Source organism: Anopheles funestus, chromosome 2RL (genome assembly GCF_943734845.2).
Source record: "Anopheles funestus chromosome 2RL, idAnoFuneDA-416_04, whole genome shotgun sequence".
Classification (NCBI taxonomy): domain Eukaryota; kingdom Metazoa; phylum Arthropoda; class Insecta; order Diptera; family Culicidae; genus Anopheles; species Anopheles funestus.
The window spans coordinates 5,648,310-5,663,959 of NC_064598.1; the positions used below are offsets into that span (position 1 = coordinate 5,648,310).

General features: G+C 38.9%; 1 protein-coding gene across 8 annotated transcripts in view; it reads right to left on the bottom strand.

The window, feature by feature from the left end:
• Nucleotides 1-15,650, bottom strand: part of LOC125774823 (myotubularin-related protein 3) — a 32,786-nt gene that overhangs the window by 16,216 nt on the left and 920 nt on the right. For 5 of the 8 annotated variants that reach the window (XM_049445090.1, XM_049445089.1, XM_049445091.1 and 2 more), the window contains exon 2: nucleotides 11,093-11,561. Coding sequence is in view for 2 of the 8 variants with exons in the window: in XM_049445086.1 (XP_049301043.1) it covers nucleotides 711-833 (123 nt within the window). In the remaining 6 variants the exon portion in view is untranslated. Of the gene's footprint in view, nucleotides 1-710; nucleotides 963-11,092; nucleotides 11,562-14,491; nucleotides 15,635-15,650 lie in introns of those variants that run through there. The other 3 variants (XM_049445093.1, XM_049445086.1, XM_049445095.1) reach the window with 3 other exon arrangements.

Below are 15,650 nucleotides of genomic sequence, written 5' to 3' on the forward strand. Positions count from 1 at the left end.
ATTTCAAAATTAATTTTGCCGTGCAGTTTACTTCCGAAAGCTTCCAGTGGTGAATCGAGCGTATCTTCGATACAAGTGGAAACGAAATGGTCACAGTCAGTGGTTTTAATTTCATGCTTGATTGCCTTGTTGATATTACACTTTCCACATAAGAACCACTGCTGATTGAAAGAACATACCAACGTTAACCATTTGCTTAGAACATTCACATTCCACATTTTGTCCAATTATTCACATTCCAATTCCTTCAGACACGAAACACGAAACAAACACGCTCAACCTCACACCGAGAACTGGTAGAGGTAGACTTTTAAAACAAAGCTTCCAACAGCTGAACCAAGATTAGTTCACGAAATCAAGACATAAATGTGGCACAAAACCTATCGCCCATTCTTATCGTACAGAAATACCTCATTTTTTAAGCCCCCTCGTCTATCGCAAATCCTGTCAGACTTCAGACTTTTTTGGTTGGAAGGGTAAGACCTTTATGGCAGAGCTAAGAGAGGGCGCGATGGTGCATGTGCAGTTGCATTTTGGTGCAATCGCTTATCTATTTCCACTGTTCCTGAGTTTCAATCAATTTTGCTCGTGTCAACCATTTATCTTTAAATGCGCAAACTCACCAAGGGAAAAGGGGCGTTGGAGTCTTAAATGAATGAGTTCTTAAAGTTGTTATACTCAACTGAACTTCTCTAAAATTGATTCATTACCTCATCACTTGTTTGATGTGTCGTTGTTTGATTCCAGGATTGGTGAAATTGCATCAGATCCCATTCTTCTTCAGATTCTTCACTCTGCCTACAGGTGGAATTTATCTCCGTACGAACAATCATCACTTCTTCGGTGCCTTACAACACGAGTTGGTCATTTGGAACCATACACGAATATTGACAACTACATTGAACTAACAGTAATAAGGCGAATTTTGACAAGTTTTAAACGAGACTGGAACTGCACAAAAGCTCTTTGTAACGAGTACCTTTCACCAGCCGTTAATCGCAAACAAAAGACAGATTATTGAGAGCCCTCACAGAAATTCATTTCACACTATTTTAGCTTTCTTTCCCCTTTCTACAAACACCAAGAATAAACATCTATGTTTTCCCCAACACTGTCTCCGACAATTCTGTAATTCACGCACAAAATGTTAAGAGCACTACATTGCAGATGCTGATGTCTTGAAAAAAAAGCACATTGAATCGTGCGCACACGTGGACAAACACTGGGGCGCTGCGCGAAACACTGCAACAGATCGACCGGCAATATCCGGTACCCGAAATCGCCATTCACCACCAAGACGAAGACTAAGATCAAGTCTTTTAAGCCTCCGTTCACCGGCGAAAACCGACGGACACCCAACCAATGCCAACCGTAAGGGTGACACACATGGAATGGAGACCCCAAGGGGACCAAAACGCACGTACACGAACGAACCGAACGCAGCCGTCACACCACACGTACAGCAGCCGCGTGTTGTGTTCACGGTGCAGGCACGGCCTTGCGACACCGGTCTTGACCGGCCGCGAACGATCGTTCGTTCGAGATCGCCGCACGCGGTAAGATCTTGCACCTGAGGCCGAAAGACAGAGGGTAAGAGCACCGAATGCCGGGGTCCGTGGAGGTGTTTCGGCTGGATATGGGAAGAGGGAGGCCGATCGGACGGCCCATGTTTGGTCACGGCCGTACGTTTCCTCGGGGCCACCCATCTTTTTGCGCGTATGTAAGTGTGCTTGTGTGTGTGCGTCCATTCATGGCACCTAGACACTAACACGACAAAATGAACAACCCCCTCAATGAGGTATGTCTGTGTGCGGAAGGCATCAGGCACTGTACAAGTTTCGGGAGGAAAAAGTTGACTACATACACCATAGCCAAGCCAAGTCGGGGAGGGAAATCAACGGTGCTACAGAAATTGGTCTGCATGATCGGGTCGATGATCTGTTCCGTTTTACCGACATTCCAACAGCTTCATGGTGGAAGAAAGGTTTTTGCCAGACTTCCTGAACCTGGGCAGCGTGTAACTGGCGGTGAAAAGCTATTGGCGAAAGGCTACTCTGGAGCTGGAGCAAGAAACAAGATCACTCGCGATTGGCTTTCTCGAATGGAGTAGTGGAAGACAGCACCGAACCGAAGATACATTCCAGTTTCTTTAGCACTTCGATTAATCACCCATGATGACACGAAAAGGGAAGAGGGTTTGGTGTAGGAGAAGAAATTGCGCACACAGAGCAAGTCTCATTGGAAAGTTTCTACACTTCGTGGTGTAGAAATCATTCGAATGTGGTCTTATCTAACAGAATCCCCATGGAGTCGACATGCAGTCAGAATCTTTTGAAATATTCAAGGATAAAACATAAAACTTTGACATTTACTTTATGGTTGTTTCTAATTTTCACGACACTACTATGAAAAGGCTCGAGTATATACACTAGAGATGTGCAAAGTAAGAGCGAGATAGTGAGTTGAAACGTTGTATTGAATGAGTTTCGTTCACTCATCACGAGTAGTTTTAGCAACTCTTTTTTCACTTACTCACTATGTAAGAATGTAGCCATGGTGAGTCGAGTAAAAAGAGTAAATACGTGAGATGAAACGAAAATGTGTGATTTTTTATTATTATTTTTATTTAAAGCATTATTTGAGTGAAATGAAACTTATTCCAACCAATTCGCATCAAAATAAATCAATTTTTAAAATTTTGCAAAATTTCCCAAAAAAAACCCCAAGGCTAACCCCTTAGAAAATTTTGGGGTTTTCAGAAGTTTTTTATTTTTTTCTTATTTTTTACGCTTTCTTCTATTTAAAGCATTATTTGAGTGAAAAGAAACTTATTCCAACAAATTCGAATTGAAATACATCAATTTTTTAAATTTTGTAAAATTTCCCAAAAAAAACCAAGGCTAACCCCTTAGGAAATTTTCGGGTTTTCACATTTTTTTATTTTTTTCTTATTTTTTATGCTTTCTTCTATGGAAAGCATTATTTGAGTGAAAAGAAACTTATTCCAACCAATTCGCATCAAAATAAATCTATTTTTAAAATTTTGCAAAATTTCCCAAAAAAAACCAAGGCTAACCCCTTAGGAAATTTTCGGGTTTTCACATTTTTTTTATTTTTTTCTTATTTTTTATGCTTTCTTCTATTTGAAGCATTAATTGAGTGAAAAGAAACTTATTCCAAAAAATTCGCATCAAAATAAATCAATTTTTTAAATTTTGCTAAATACCCAAAAAAAACCAAGGCTATAGCCTTAGGAAATTTTTCAAATTATTAGATTTTTTTTATTCTTTTTTTATTGAAAGCATTATTTGAGTGAAAAGAAACTAACTTCAACCAATTAACCGAACCTTAACTTATACGTTTATGCCGGTTTTTTTTGACTCCGAAAAGAGTCGTTAAACGAGCTGACTCCTAATAACGAATCATTCACTCTGAGTTGACTCACTAAAAAGAGTTGTTATTCTCATCTCTATTATACACTCCAAAAACAATATTTATTACATTCATTGTAAAAATTCATCTAATTTGAAGGTAAAAATACTAGAACTATTATTTTGGGCATTCCTAAACTTGTTTTTTTTAAAGAATAATTCATACTTTCAACACTCAATTACTGTCAATCAAACCTTCAAAAACATGGGCTTCGTGCACAATAATAAAACCTTATTAGTGCTTTTCCCCCTTTTTTCTAACCATTTGCGTGCCTTTTGTTTTGTTGGCCGAATAGTTATAACACTTTTTTTTTATTTCGCAACCCATCACCAAGACATTAATTCCACTTAACGACCCCATGAACGAATGCAGAAGTGCATCGCGTTTTTTTTTATTTATGTGAAGAAAAAATAAGTACATAACCCAACGAATGGGAATGTAAAATAAAAAATCACAAAACAAACCCTGCGGTTCAAATGAACACGCAAAGTCGTGCCCTTTTAAACCAACGTGTGTGTTTGTGCGGGCAGTGAATTGCAGAAACCAAATCGAAAATAACATCATAAAAGGGATCACGCACAACGAACCCGGGCAGAATGCAATCCGATTACGATGGGGGCCGCCGCAAAACAGCAAATGCATCGAAACGCATTCCACGACAGCAGACGTTGCTGCAGCACTATTTGCTTTTTACTGCATTTGCCAGTGAGGAAAGATTGTCGATAATAGATCCGGCATCGAAAAGAAATGTCGTTCGTGCTCTGGGTGATGTGTGGAATAAAAAAAGGCACACGTCTTAATCAGGTGACGAGCGGCACGAAACAGTATTAAGATAGCGCACAATTTTCGATCCGTGTACGTGATTGAAACGATGCAGACATGATTGGTTCGTTTAGACACACCTTGCCTGGTTAGTTTTGATATTCAAAAAAAAAAGGAAATAAAACGAGGCTTTCAATAGGATGTTCCCATATCAATCTAAACGCTGCACGAATGTTCAATGCCGGACTCACTTGGGCACAAGAAGCACGCAGTGACTGCATAGCAAGCAAAAGCAAACGAACGCGCACTGCAGATACGATCACTTTGAAAGACTTTGAAGGGGGTGGCTGAAAGGGAGCGATGCTTCCGGAAGGGCGACAGACTTTCACTGTGTGGTCGACGAATATTTTTTTGCTTTGAAGGGAGAAGCAAAAAAAAACAAGAAATCTCGGAAGCTCAGTACTTCATCTTTGCTTTCCAGACGGCAGACGATGCACCACACAGAGACATTCATTCATAAAAGTTGATACACCGGTCGTGGAAAGGAATGTGAAAGGAAAACAAGCATGCCACGTTGAATGAATTCCATGTACCTCCGTTGGAAATCACTGGGAGTCTAATTTTACATCTAATAACACAAATTAAAACTCCTACTTTTGAGTTGATAGAAGTGTTAAAAAAAAAGAAAACTTAACTCAATAAAATCGTACACAAAATCATTACAAACCATTGTAAATTTAATGATTTACGTTTTTTGTAAAAAAAAAATTATATTAATTAAACATATATCGGGGCGGCCCGGTGGTGCATGTGAAAAACGGCGCCCGTCCACACGGCAGGGACCGGGTTCAAATCCCATCCGGACCGTCTCCCCGTAGCATGGACTGACTATCTTGCTACGTGGTAAAGTAAGTCTTGATACGGCCAGGCCGTTCTAACCGAGCAAAAAAAAAAAAAAATTAAACATATGCTATACAAAATTAAATACATTTTGTTGCAAAGTTTTTACAAACTAAAAAGAAAATATAACGTGGAAGGTCTAGTCAGATAGAAATTGTGAACAGTACATTTGTTCGAACAAATTGTCCATTAAACAGTTTGAAAAATTCACAATAGAAGACCCACGATTTGTCCCACCATACACATGGATATTAGTTAATATTAATATTTTTCTTTTGGAATTGTTTTTTGCTCTCACGAAGCAGACAAATCATAACATTGAGCATGTTTATAGTGTGAAAACGTTTCATAGTAAATTGCCTCATCTGCCAACGTCATTGGCAGTGTTACAGCAATCGAATGAACTTACACCATATAATTAGAATCCGGACCAAACTAGATGCTGGCGCTGATTTGCTGTTAATCTAATCGTGTTTTCCTTCTTTTACACAAACAACAATACAATTGCGTCTGCTGATGGTCAGCCTCGCTAAGAAATAACAACTTCCAGCGTTAAGTATAGTACATTTGTGCAGTGTGCATCGTTTGCTTATTGCTTAATCACGAAAAGTACACCCGGTAAGACTAAATTGTCGAGAGCGTGGCAACGCTTTGCGATAGAGAAACATTGTAAGGGATGGGATTTGGAGGGAAGATATTTAATGGGAATAATATTCAATGACGTACTGTGCCGGATGATGGTTTTATTTCTTAAATAGTAAGATAAATAATGAAAATAGTGTACAAATAAAGATCAAGGTAACAAATGCCATTTTGTTGTTTATGTTGTTTGCCACAACATAAAAATAAATACTCCGTCCCGTTTAAACTCAAAATCTCATGGAAAAATCCCACCATAAAATAAAAAAGTAATATTAAAAACAAGTTTTCCACCTTCGCCGGAAGGAAATCACATCCCACACAACAAAATGGAAGTAAATATTGACACTTGAATTGCTGGAACGACGGAAAGCTGGAGAAAGTAAATTGATTTCGCCATTGCGCCACCATTTGCGTTCATGAATAATCGATCGACATTATTTTCCACATCAGCTATGTGCCACCTTTGGTTTATTCCACCTTTTTTTCAGAATTAGTATACGAAGTATTACCATTAAATATAAAAATAATAATATGTAATTGGCAGAAAATGCCAACCTTGCCAACGAAAGATTAATACACGATTTAAAAAAAAAGTAATCAATGAACTCGAACGAGCGAATCTAAATTGAACGAAAGCCTTGAAAAATTGCTAGGAAACAAAACCGTTCCCGGGTAGTGTTGGGGCCCAAACTGGTGCAATTCGTTCCACGAACGTCGGTCTTCAATCGACGCTAAATTTATTTATTTATTTTCGTCTTTTTGTGGCGGATCATAAAAACCGCGCGCGTTCTGTTGCGAATTACGCGCGAACAACCTTGATCGAGAGCAATAACTTATTAACCAAGATGGGCGAAAATTCAAGCTGTTGGAGTAGAATGAAGCACAATTTTTCAAACAGTGGAAACATTTTTTTTTATAAAGATAGATCTGACTTTATACAATTTCACGGCACAACGAACAGCAACAACTCCCGATTTGAACTTCCGTCAATATAATAAATAAATAAAACTTTCCAGAGAAATATTCGTCGCACAAACAAACTCGTACGCATACGTACCATGATACGTGGAAATGTTCATCGAGTGGCATTCCCCTTACGTGGAACGGTTGTATTGGATCACAGTAAATCATCTCCGACATCCGCTTCCCACGCTTCCGGTCGGGAGAACTGTTGCCACATTTGGTCCACACCCAAGGGACGGCAGAATATTGTGGCGGTTCTTGCTGCATCAAGGCAAGAAAACGCCACCACATCTTCACCAACTTTGACGAATGCAAATGGTGAATTATGGTTGGGAATTAAGAGGGAAAGTTATTGCAAGGAAGTGAGAGACAGACGTTGCGGCGGCTTGTCTGTTTCCCATGACCTAATTATTTGCTTATTCGTAAACCACGATAAACACTGCATCAATCGCAAGCGTTGGCTGTGGATTGTTGCAGTCGACCATTTTTGTTTTATCTATGACGTGGGATGGTAATGTCTTCGAAAAAGAAAAGGAAAGTAAACACACAGCGAGGCAGTCAAAGTTATTTCCTTTGTCTTTCCAATAAAGCGGACGTTTGATAGGTATTTTTTAAAACTTTTTAATTTATAATAAAATTATACATTAATTCTATAATTTTACGGATTGTTCCAAATTGCTAATCACATTTGTTTCCTAAGGATTAAAATGAAGAAAAGGACAACTTAATCTCCCGTCCGTAATTGCAAACTATTAACAGATTACAGCAAACTCAAAACACTATAGCCACTATGCTTGACTTGCAAAAGTGCAATAGTTATTTGCACTACTTATCAGCACACTTCATGCAGTGTGTCGATGAACTCCTATACTGTACGATAATCAGCGACGGCTTCACGATCGATCATCACACGTCTTGGAACCGGTGCAATCCAACCCACAGCTTCTTCAAAGTAAACAGCTCCGAGCGGCTCTAGTGCATAGACCATTCACGTGATGCGTACCTGCCTGCATCGTAATCGGGGCTGGTGTACACTTTGCAATACTAAGTAACAGCAAGGTACGGAGTTTGAGTTTATACCACAAATTAATTTCTGGAAAATGATTCATGCAATACTGCGGAGGGAAAGAGCAACGATATTTTGAAACTTTGACGTCTCAGAAAACGTTATTCGAAGAAATCTTACGAGAAAATTAATCTTCTCTTCTAAGAAATTCTTCAACAGTGACCTCATTCAACGGTCGCAAGCTTTTCCTTCTGTCGCATGTTATTTTCCAAGGAAAGGAAAACGAATTGGTTGTAAGTGGTTTATGTTAGGAATTCCTATAATCCCTATTCTCCAACACATAAGCATACTTTAATATTGAAGGATTATGGTACTACACTAATACGTCGAACATAATTTAGTATTAAAAGACATTTAATAAAATATAACAATTAATTATAAATGTCACAATCTTCCCAAGTAATTGTAAACGTAGAAAACTCATTTTGAACCTCGGGCCTGATTGAAATTCCCCAACAAACTGAGGTTTGCAAGCATTACCTTCAGGTAACCGGGTGTAAGGAAGGTCTGACGATCATAAAGTGGCCAACGTTACATACATTAACTATTCAACACGCAATACCTTCATTTGATAAACTATTCCGATAGTCCGACAATAAGTCTGTGTGTGTGTCCTGGCCATCAACGACTTGGACGACATTAAGACACGAAATGTCTCCCCCAAGTGCTTCCAAGAAACTGGAGCATTTATTACACGTGCTTATGACAACCGTTTTCAAGTGGGGGAAGTGTAAGCAAGGTTCCACACTTCCTGCTTGCAGTTGTAAACTATAGGAGGAAAATAAATCCCAGACTCGAGGGCACAAACAAGAGCACGATGCAATGTTCGGATTTTACATTGGCAAGGCCGTTGTATTGCCTTTTACCTTCCCCCCTTTGAGGTAGCGGTCGAATTGAGGTCATCAGACAGAAAACTGAGGAGGGAAAAAAATTCCCCAAACGACGGCAAAACCCCAACCCAGAAGGTACTGACTGGTGTCTGAAGAATTGTTTAAGTCCAACAAAACCAGATGGTACCCCAACGACGATTTGGTGCGTTATTTGTTTGGCCTTTTAGGCGAGTGGCCTAATTTTTTTTGTACGAAGTCCTTAAAAAAGGGGGGAAACTAATAGAAAACTGAATTGCTGTGAATGTTGTCCACAAAAAATAGGCTTCACTTAACATTCCGTTGCTCCAATGACTGCTTTAAACGAAACACAAATGTGATTTAGTGCCATTTTTGAGCAAACCATGAACAGTCGATGCTGCTTAATGTTTTCACGTTGCTGCAATGCGACCAACTGCTGCTGTTCGCCAACAAACACTACCGTCCATAATCGACCGTCTTCAAAAAATATGCCTCGAGCATTATGGAGGTACGGAGGGACATATTTTCCACCCAACAAGGGTATATCACCCATTACAGAGACAAACCCCAAGACCATGTTTCCTCAGGCCCTCTTCCAACTCATTCGAAACGATCTCTGGTACGGTGTGGATGACTGAACCACGAAAAAGGATACCATTATGTGATGCGGGAGGGTGGACCAAGCGACAAACACGGATCCGGAGTCTCTTGGAAAATGTAACGATTGGAGCGAAAAACTGGAAATTCAATCGCACTGTCTAGACCCCTGCACCAATAAGCACACAACTGTGGAGCTGTTTTGTGCTATTCGCGACCTGATACGATCAGTGAAACATCAATCAATCATGTCAACAAGAGGGAAGAGGGAAAGGTTAGTTTGGGTGGAAGTTGGAAGTAGAAACTGAAATGGGGTCCTCGGTGCTGATGGCAATCGATATGGTGAGAAGTAAAGATATTGGAGCTTAATTACTTTGTAGTTGCTAGCCGCAAGATGCAAGGCTGCAGGGGGGCAAAGTTCAGCTTTTTTATGGCCTGGAAATACTAGTCAGATATTGGGAGTTCAAGGCAATAACTCTGTCGAAATATTTTGAACTTTTGTATTAATTTTGGCACTACAACCTCACAAGGCCTTTTTGTAAAAGGTGGTTTGTTCTGCATAAAAGTCAAAGGTCTTGGATGGACGAGAATTCCTTTAAGGCTATTCCACTATGGATAATTCTTGTTGAAGACAAGACAAAAAGAAATATGTTAGGATTAACTTGTTAAGAGCAAGAAGATGCGGGACGTTATGGATTTATGGAGTGGAAAACATTGCGTTGGAGTACCAAGAAACCCTTTCCTAAATTATTTGTCTGGAATGTCAATTTGATGTATTAGACTGGAATGTAAATTGGATGTCCAAGAAATGAATATTTCCCTGCACTTTTTGGAGGCTTTTGTAATATTTTGCCCAACGAATATTTTCAGAGATGCAAGAATTATTTTTCCCTCAATCGATTATTCACCCAAACAAGGTGGATGTGAAAAAAAACTACAAAAATAAAAAATCAAACCCGTAATGGCGACATCATTTCCACCTGAAAACTTCGCTCATAATTCTTCTTTTTCTACTAATAAACTGTTCAATCGAACACTGTACTCCTTTTTGAAGTTACCGCAGCGAACCGGCCAACCGATGCCCTTGATTTGGAGGAATTGGACGAAAATAAAGAATAAAGAAAAAGAATTACACATCAAATCCACATTGCGTGACGAACGCCACCCCTTTTTTGGGGGATGTTTTGGCAATTTTTTTTTCTTTGCTTACTTTTTGGTGTTGCGAAAATGTATCCCCAAATCGTAGTGCGACCGTTGCTTCCGGAGCGATTGTTAAAAAAAAAAAGAATTTTGCCTTAATAATGTTCTTTCCCGGAACTCATTTCACAGCACAGCAGAACGTCAACTCTGAATCATGCAATTTTTTTTTCATTTTTTGCAAAGCTAATTTTCATTCCCACTTCCCCTTGGCTGGGCAAAAGCTTGGAAGCGTCACACCGGAGGAAAGCAGAAGTATAAGTCGATGTTGCGTCGATGCGCTTGAGTTTGATTGAATTTCTGGCTAAATGAGCTCCCACGTGGCGTGGTGGGGATGGCCGCGCGAAAAAAAAGAATGCTTCGTTAATTGGTTGATTCGATTTTAATCGTTTCTCCCTGATTCGCAATTCCTGTACTCTTGTTTCGAGTTAATTATAACCCGGCGCTCGGTGGAACATGGGGCCACAATCCATGAGTTTTTCCTTTACCTTCCACGAAGCATTTTACCCCCCGGGTTGGGGCTTCAGTAAATACATTTTCCGGAAAACAATACAATTTAGTGTCGCTCAATGAAGAAATGCGTTCAATAATTTAATTTGCTTCGTTCACAGCTGAACTTGTTTTTAAGCTTAATTCTTACATCTAACATCATAACATTTTTCGCAAAATTGTTTTACTTACTTACCTTAATTAATCACTTTATATTCCCCTGTGGCAAAGTTTCAACGTACAACAGCAGCTAAAATTTGCCAACAATAATCCTTTGAGCATTGCTTCGCATAGTTTGCGGGTTGTTGATTTTGGTCATAACTTTATCCAAACGCACACACTGCCATCGGAGGTTAGAAGAGTGGGACTTAAAGCCCTTAAACACACTTAACCTTTGCACGAATACTGAGCTCACACACTGGTTTTTACCACACAAAGCCGATTAATTTTTTTTCACTTAATTTCCTCACTGTTTTCCACAGTTTTTAAGTAGATTTTTTTTTGCACTCAGCACAAACACGTTTTGTACAATACAAGCGAAATTATATGAGGTTGTAAAGTTTTCACTATACTTGATTAAACTGGACCAATCAGTTGAAATTCATTCGCAAGTAGAATATTCTCCATCCATCACCATTTCACCATGACGCACTAAATTAGCTGCACTGCAGAAAATAAAATTTAAATTCTTTTAACACTGATTTCGTCACTAGAGTTAAAGTTGAAAGAAAGTTCGTCTAAACACTCCAAAGACAGGCGTTTACACATGCATCAAGAAAGGAAAGTAAAAGTTTCAAAAAAAAGGATACGAAATGCTGCATTCCTACGGTTACATGTATTGGTGCTTCAGCTGGTTGACATTTGTCATTTCATAACTGACATATTTGCTCCAAAGGACATTTGTATCCGTTTTAAAACTTCACATAAATATACTCATGGGAAAAGAAATTGCATGAAAAACGGGTTGATAAAAATCCTATTTTATTCCCTTTTTTCAAAAGTGGAAAGCAATTTTTCAAAGAAAGTAAAATAAAGCTTCCTACGCATTAAATCATCATTAAAAAGACGAAATAATTATCACAAATTGCACTTTTTACGACATTTTCCCACACACTAATACACACATTCTGGTTTATTTACATTTACCATTTTCAATAGAATGTCCTTATGACGTAATAAGATTTTATTCCTCCGTTTTGGCAATGAATATTCCACTACTAAAAACGATTTTTTAGTTTTTGATAAAATTTGTGTTACATATTCGTTCTTTCTTTGCAACAACAGAACCGTCTTGAAAGAAAAAGCTTGTAACAAATAAAAGCATCTTTTGCACATGTATTGGTATCGTGCATCAGCTGGACACGGTGCGGTGTATAGCGAAAAACTGACGGAAAAATGCAGGAAAATTTGAACATCCATATGGCCCCACACACACACCCACACACCCACACAACAACACGCACCAAAGCGCAACACGATGCCGCCCTGCGTGGAAGTGTGAGAAAAACGCAACCAGAACAACACCTACGCGGAGGGAAATATAACAAAAGCGAAAGCCACGTTCGTTCTTAAAATCCGTCAGCATTTTCCCTGCGTTATGGTAACCACAAAGAATATACCATATCCCATTCTAGGTGCTTTCAATGACGAATCAAAGACAAAGACACGGATCGATTTATTTCCAACTAGAACATACTAATCGTTTTTCCACCGCCTTTGCATTTTCCACCGAGAGGATGGCAAACAATCTGCATGCACCGCGACCACGTTTGGTTTCACCTTGGAACGGGGGTAAGTGGCTATATATGTGTGGAAAAGCGGAGGGCTCTTCCTGTTTGCTGGAAGGGCCCTTCAGCTTGCATTTCCAGTGACGGAGAATGTTCTCTCTAGATGTGACAGATCGTGACACTGTTCTGTTGCCGTGTTGGAAGAACAGTGTGTTTGTCCTTAATTTCACGATCACACACGCGGCGCCCATACACATGACACGTAAAAAGCCTTGAAAAGCACTTTGTGTAACTAATGTCAACTTTATATTGCCTTCGCGTTATATAATATGTGAGTAGCGTTTTTTTCATTAATTTTGAGTAAATTATCTCACAGCTGCATTAGTTTGTCTCTTTGTGTGTATAACTCCATTAATTCCAAAGCAATAACGACGTAATTTGGCCAATAAAATAATCGCAATATAATAAGCGATAGTGTTGACGATTCGACGAACACCAACTGGCTGAACTTTGAACACAAAAAGAAGCACAAAATTCAGCAAAAATGGAGCGGCTAAGACAAAGCGAAAATGAATGAAAAACGAAAAATTGTGTTTTGCGATGAGTTGCCTCAGCCACAAGGGGGGCAGTTTCTACACGCACACAGGCAGAGAAGCGTTAATTAAAAAATGAAACATACACTAAACAGTCAAAAAGAACTTGCCGCATCGTTAGAAATAAGCCACAACAAAGAAATAAATAAGACAATTGCACTGTAAGCGATTATGAAAAACGGAAAGATTAAAAGTCATAGTAAATAGAAAAGTACTCATAATTTATAGAGGGTAAATAAAAAAAATATTCTTAAAATAAAACAAATATTGGCAGACAAAGACTGTCATTATATAATAGACTTCTTTGTCTCGCAAAGAAGCATAAAAACGCAACAATCTCCTAATGTGCCTGGTTGCTACAAGCAACAACAGTAAATGGAATGTTAATTGGGCCTTTCTTTTCTTTTACTGGATTTTATCATTCTTCATTTCTTGTGTGTGTATGTATTTATCCACAAGTATGCACACATATGCCATTTCGAGCGCACAGCGAAAAGCATATTTGTTTTCATGCACTGATAATTTTACCACAAATTATCAAAAAGCAACAAAACAGAAGGAAAAATAGCAAGAGAAAAGGAAGCATATTTTTCATTTTCTTTTCTTTACAGTTTCTTGTCTTTGAGCGTTTCCTTTTTCTTCGTTTATCGTTCGAATTCCGTAATTTGCTGCAGTTTTCAAATGGTGTTGCGTTTCTTTCTTTCTTTTTTTGAACATTTCACTCTACGCTACGTTTTGCAAAAAAAAATGTCTGATACTTGTCAGCTGTGTACGAGCATCACACTTTAGTGCTTCGACACAAGCGTTTGCGTCGGGTTTCTAGGATACACAGATACATCGGTATCATAAAGGATGATGTATGATACGGGGAAAAACACGGTTGGTGAGTATCATGCTCTCCACCCTTCGCCCTTCTGCTACCCCCCCGCCCCACCCTTCACACGAAACAAGACACATTCAGACATTTGTTTTGCGTTGTTTTCATTGCAAGCCAAGGTCGTTGTTGCTGCTGGTAATGCATGCATGCGTACACAAGATAACGTTTTATGGGCACCAGAGCGTGTATACGAACACAAGCACATCACACACAGCAACACAAAAAAAATCGTACGCAAATAACTTAAGGTGTAAACAAATATCACAATTAAGCACTTAAAACTCTTTGGCTAGAATCTCTAAAACACAAACGCACAAACGCACTGTATAAGAAAAGAAATGACTTTCACACCATTTGCATGAATAAAATGTACGTTTTTTCTGTGATTTGCATCCAACCTTCTTTTTATCAGCGTCTAACTACATACTTCGTTCAAAGGTTATCTTATTTTGTTCACCTCGCTTATTATGGGCGCCATTAAAACGTATCTCCCCCCTTCGTTTTCATACACACGACAAACCACACATTCACTCACACACAGAAAGAACAGAGAGAGAGAAAATAAACATTCAATGGCCTCGTCGTTGTAGCCACACACACACATACAGCAGCGCATACTAAAATCAACCACATCACCTTCCCATCACATTATATCAAACAGACGGCGTAAATGATCTCGCCAACACACTTTGTACTACTGTGCACTTTTGCATCGCAGTGTTGAACATGCGTGTGTGTGTGTACGTGCAGTCAGGTGATGATAATAGTTTTCCAATTCGTGGCTACTGAGAGGTGTATGTTTAGCACCAGATGATAAATTCGCAATTGAATCATACAGACACACACACACAGCAGAACGGCTTATCAAATAAAACAGCTGAAAATCGTTGAAAGAAAAACAATCACACAACTTGTGAAGATGAAGACAACGAAACGTCAGCAATTGAAGCAGAAAAATAAACACAATTTGTTACTTCTTCTTGTTCGATTGTTTGTTTTGGCTTGTAAACCGTTCTCTGCTAGAAAGGAATTATTTTTTCATGAGGCGAACAAAAGAGACAATAAATTTCCCTTTGTAAATAGTATTGGTGGTTTTTACTTCTTCCACCAACACTTTTCGTTGGAAAATGTTTGACGTTACGCGTGAAAAGTAATAACAGTGCGTTTCAGCGTTTTTTTTCTACTCATTGTGGAAAAGCTTCATCACTCTCCACCAACACACAGAGTAGCTAGCTGTGATGGCGCTAGGTGTTTCAGTATTGGTGGTACGTCTTCACCCCGAGGGTGACCAATCAAAAATTGAAAACAAAGGATTCTTGATCGTTCCGCAGCCAGCAGGTTACAGGTAATGAAAAAAAACTAATAAAATTGAACAATTCAAAAAATTCTCCAAAACATTCCAAACACATCACCACGCATATTCTTTGGATGACCGTGAATTTTTACAACAATTCGGTATTTGTCACAGTTATTGCTTTATTTTGACCATAAAGTCCACCTTCAGGTAACCTTTCCTTTCGTAACTTAGTGTAAGCAAGCGTGTCTTTCAAAAAGAAC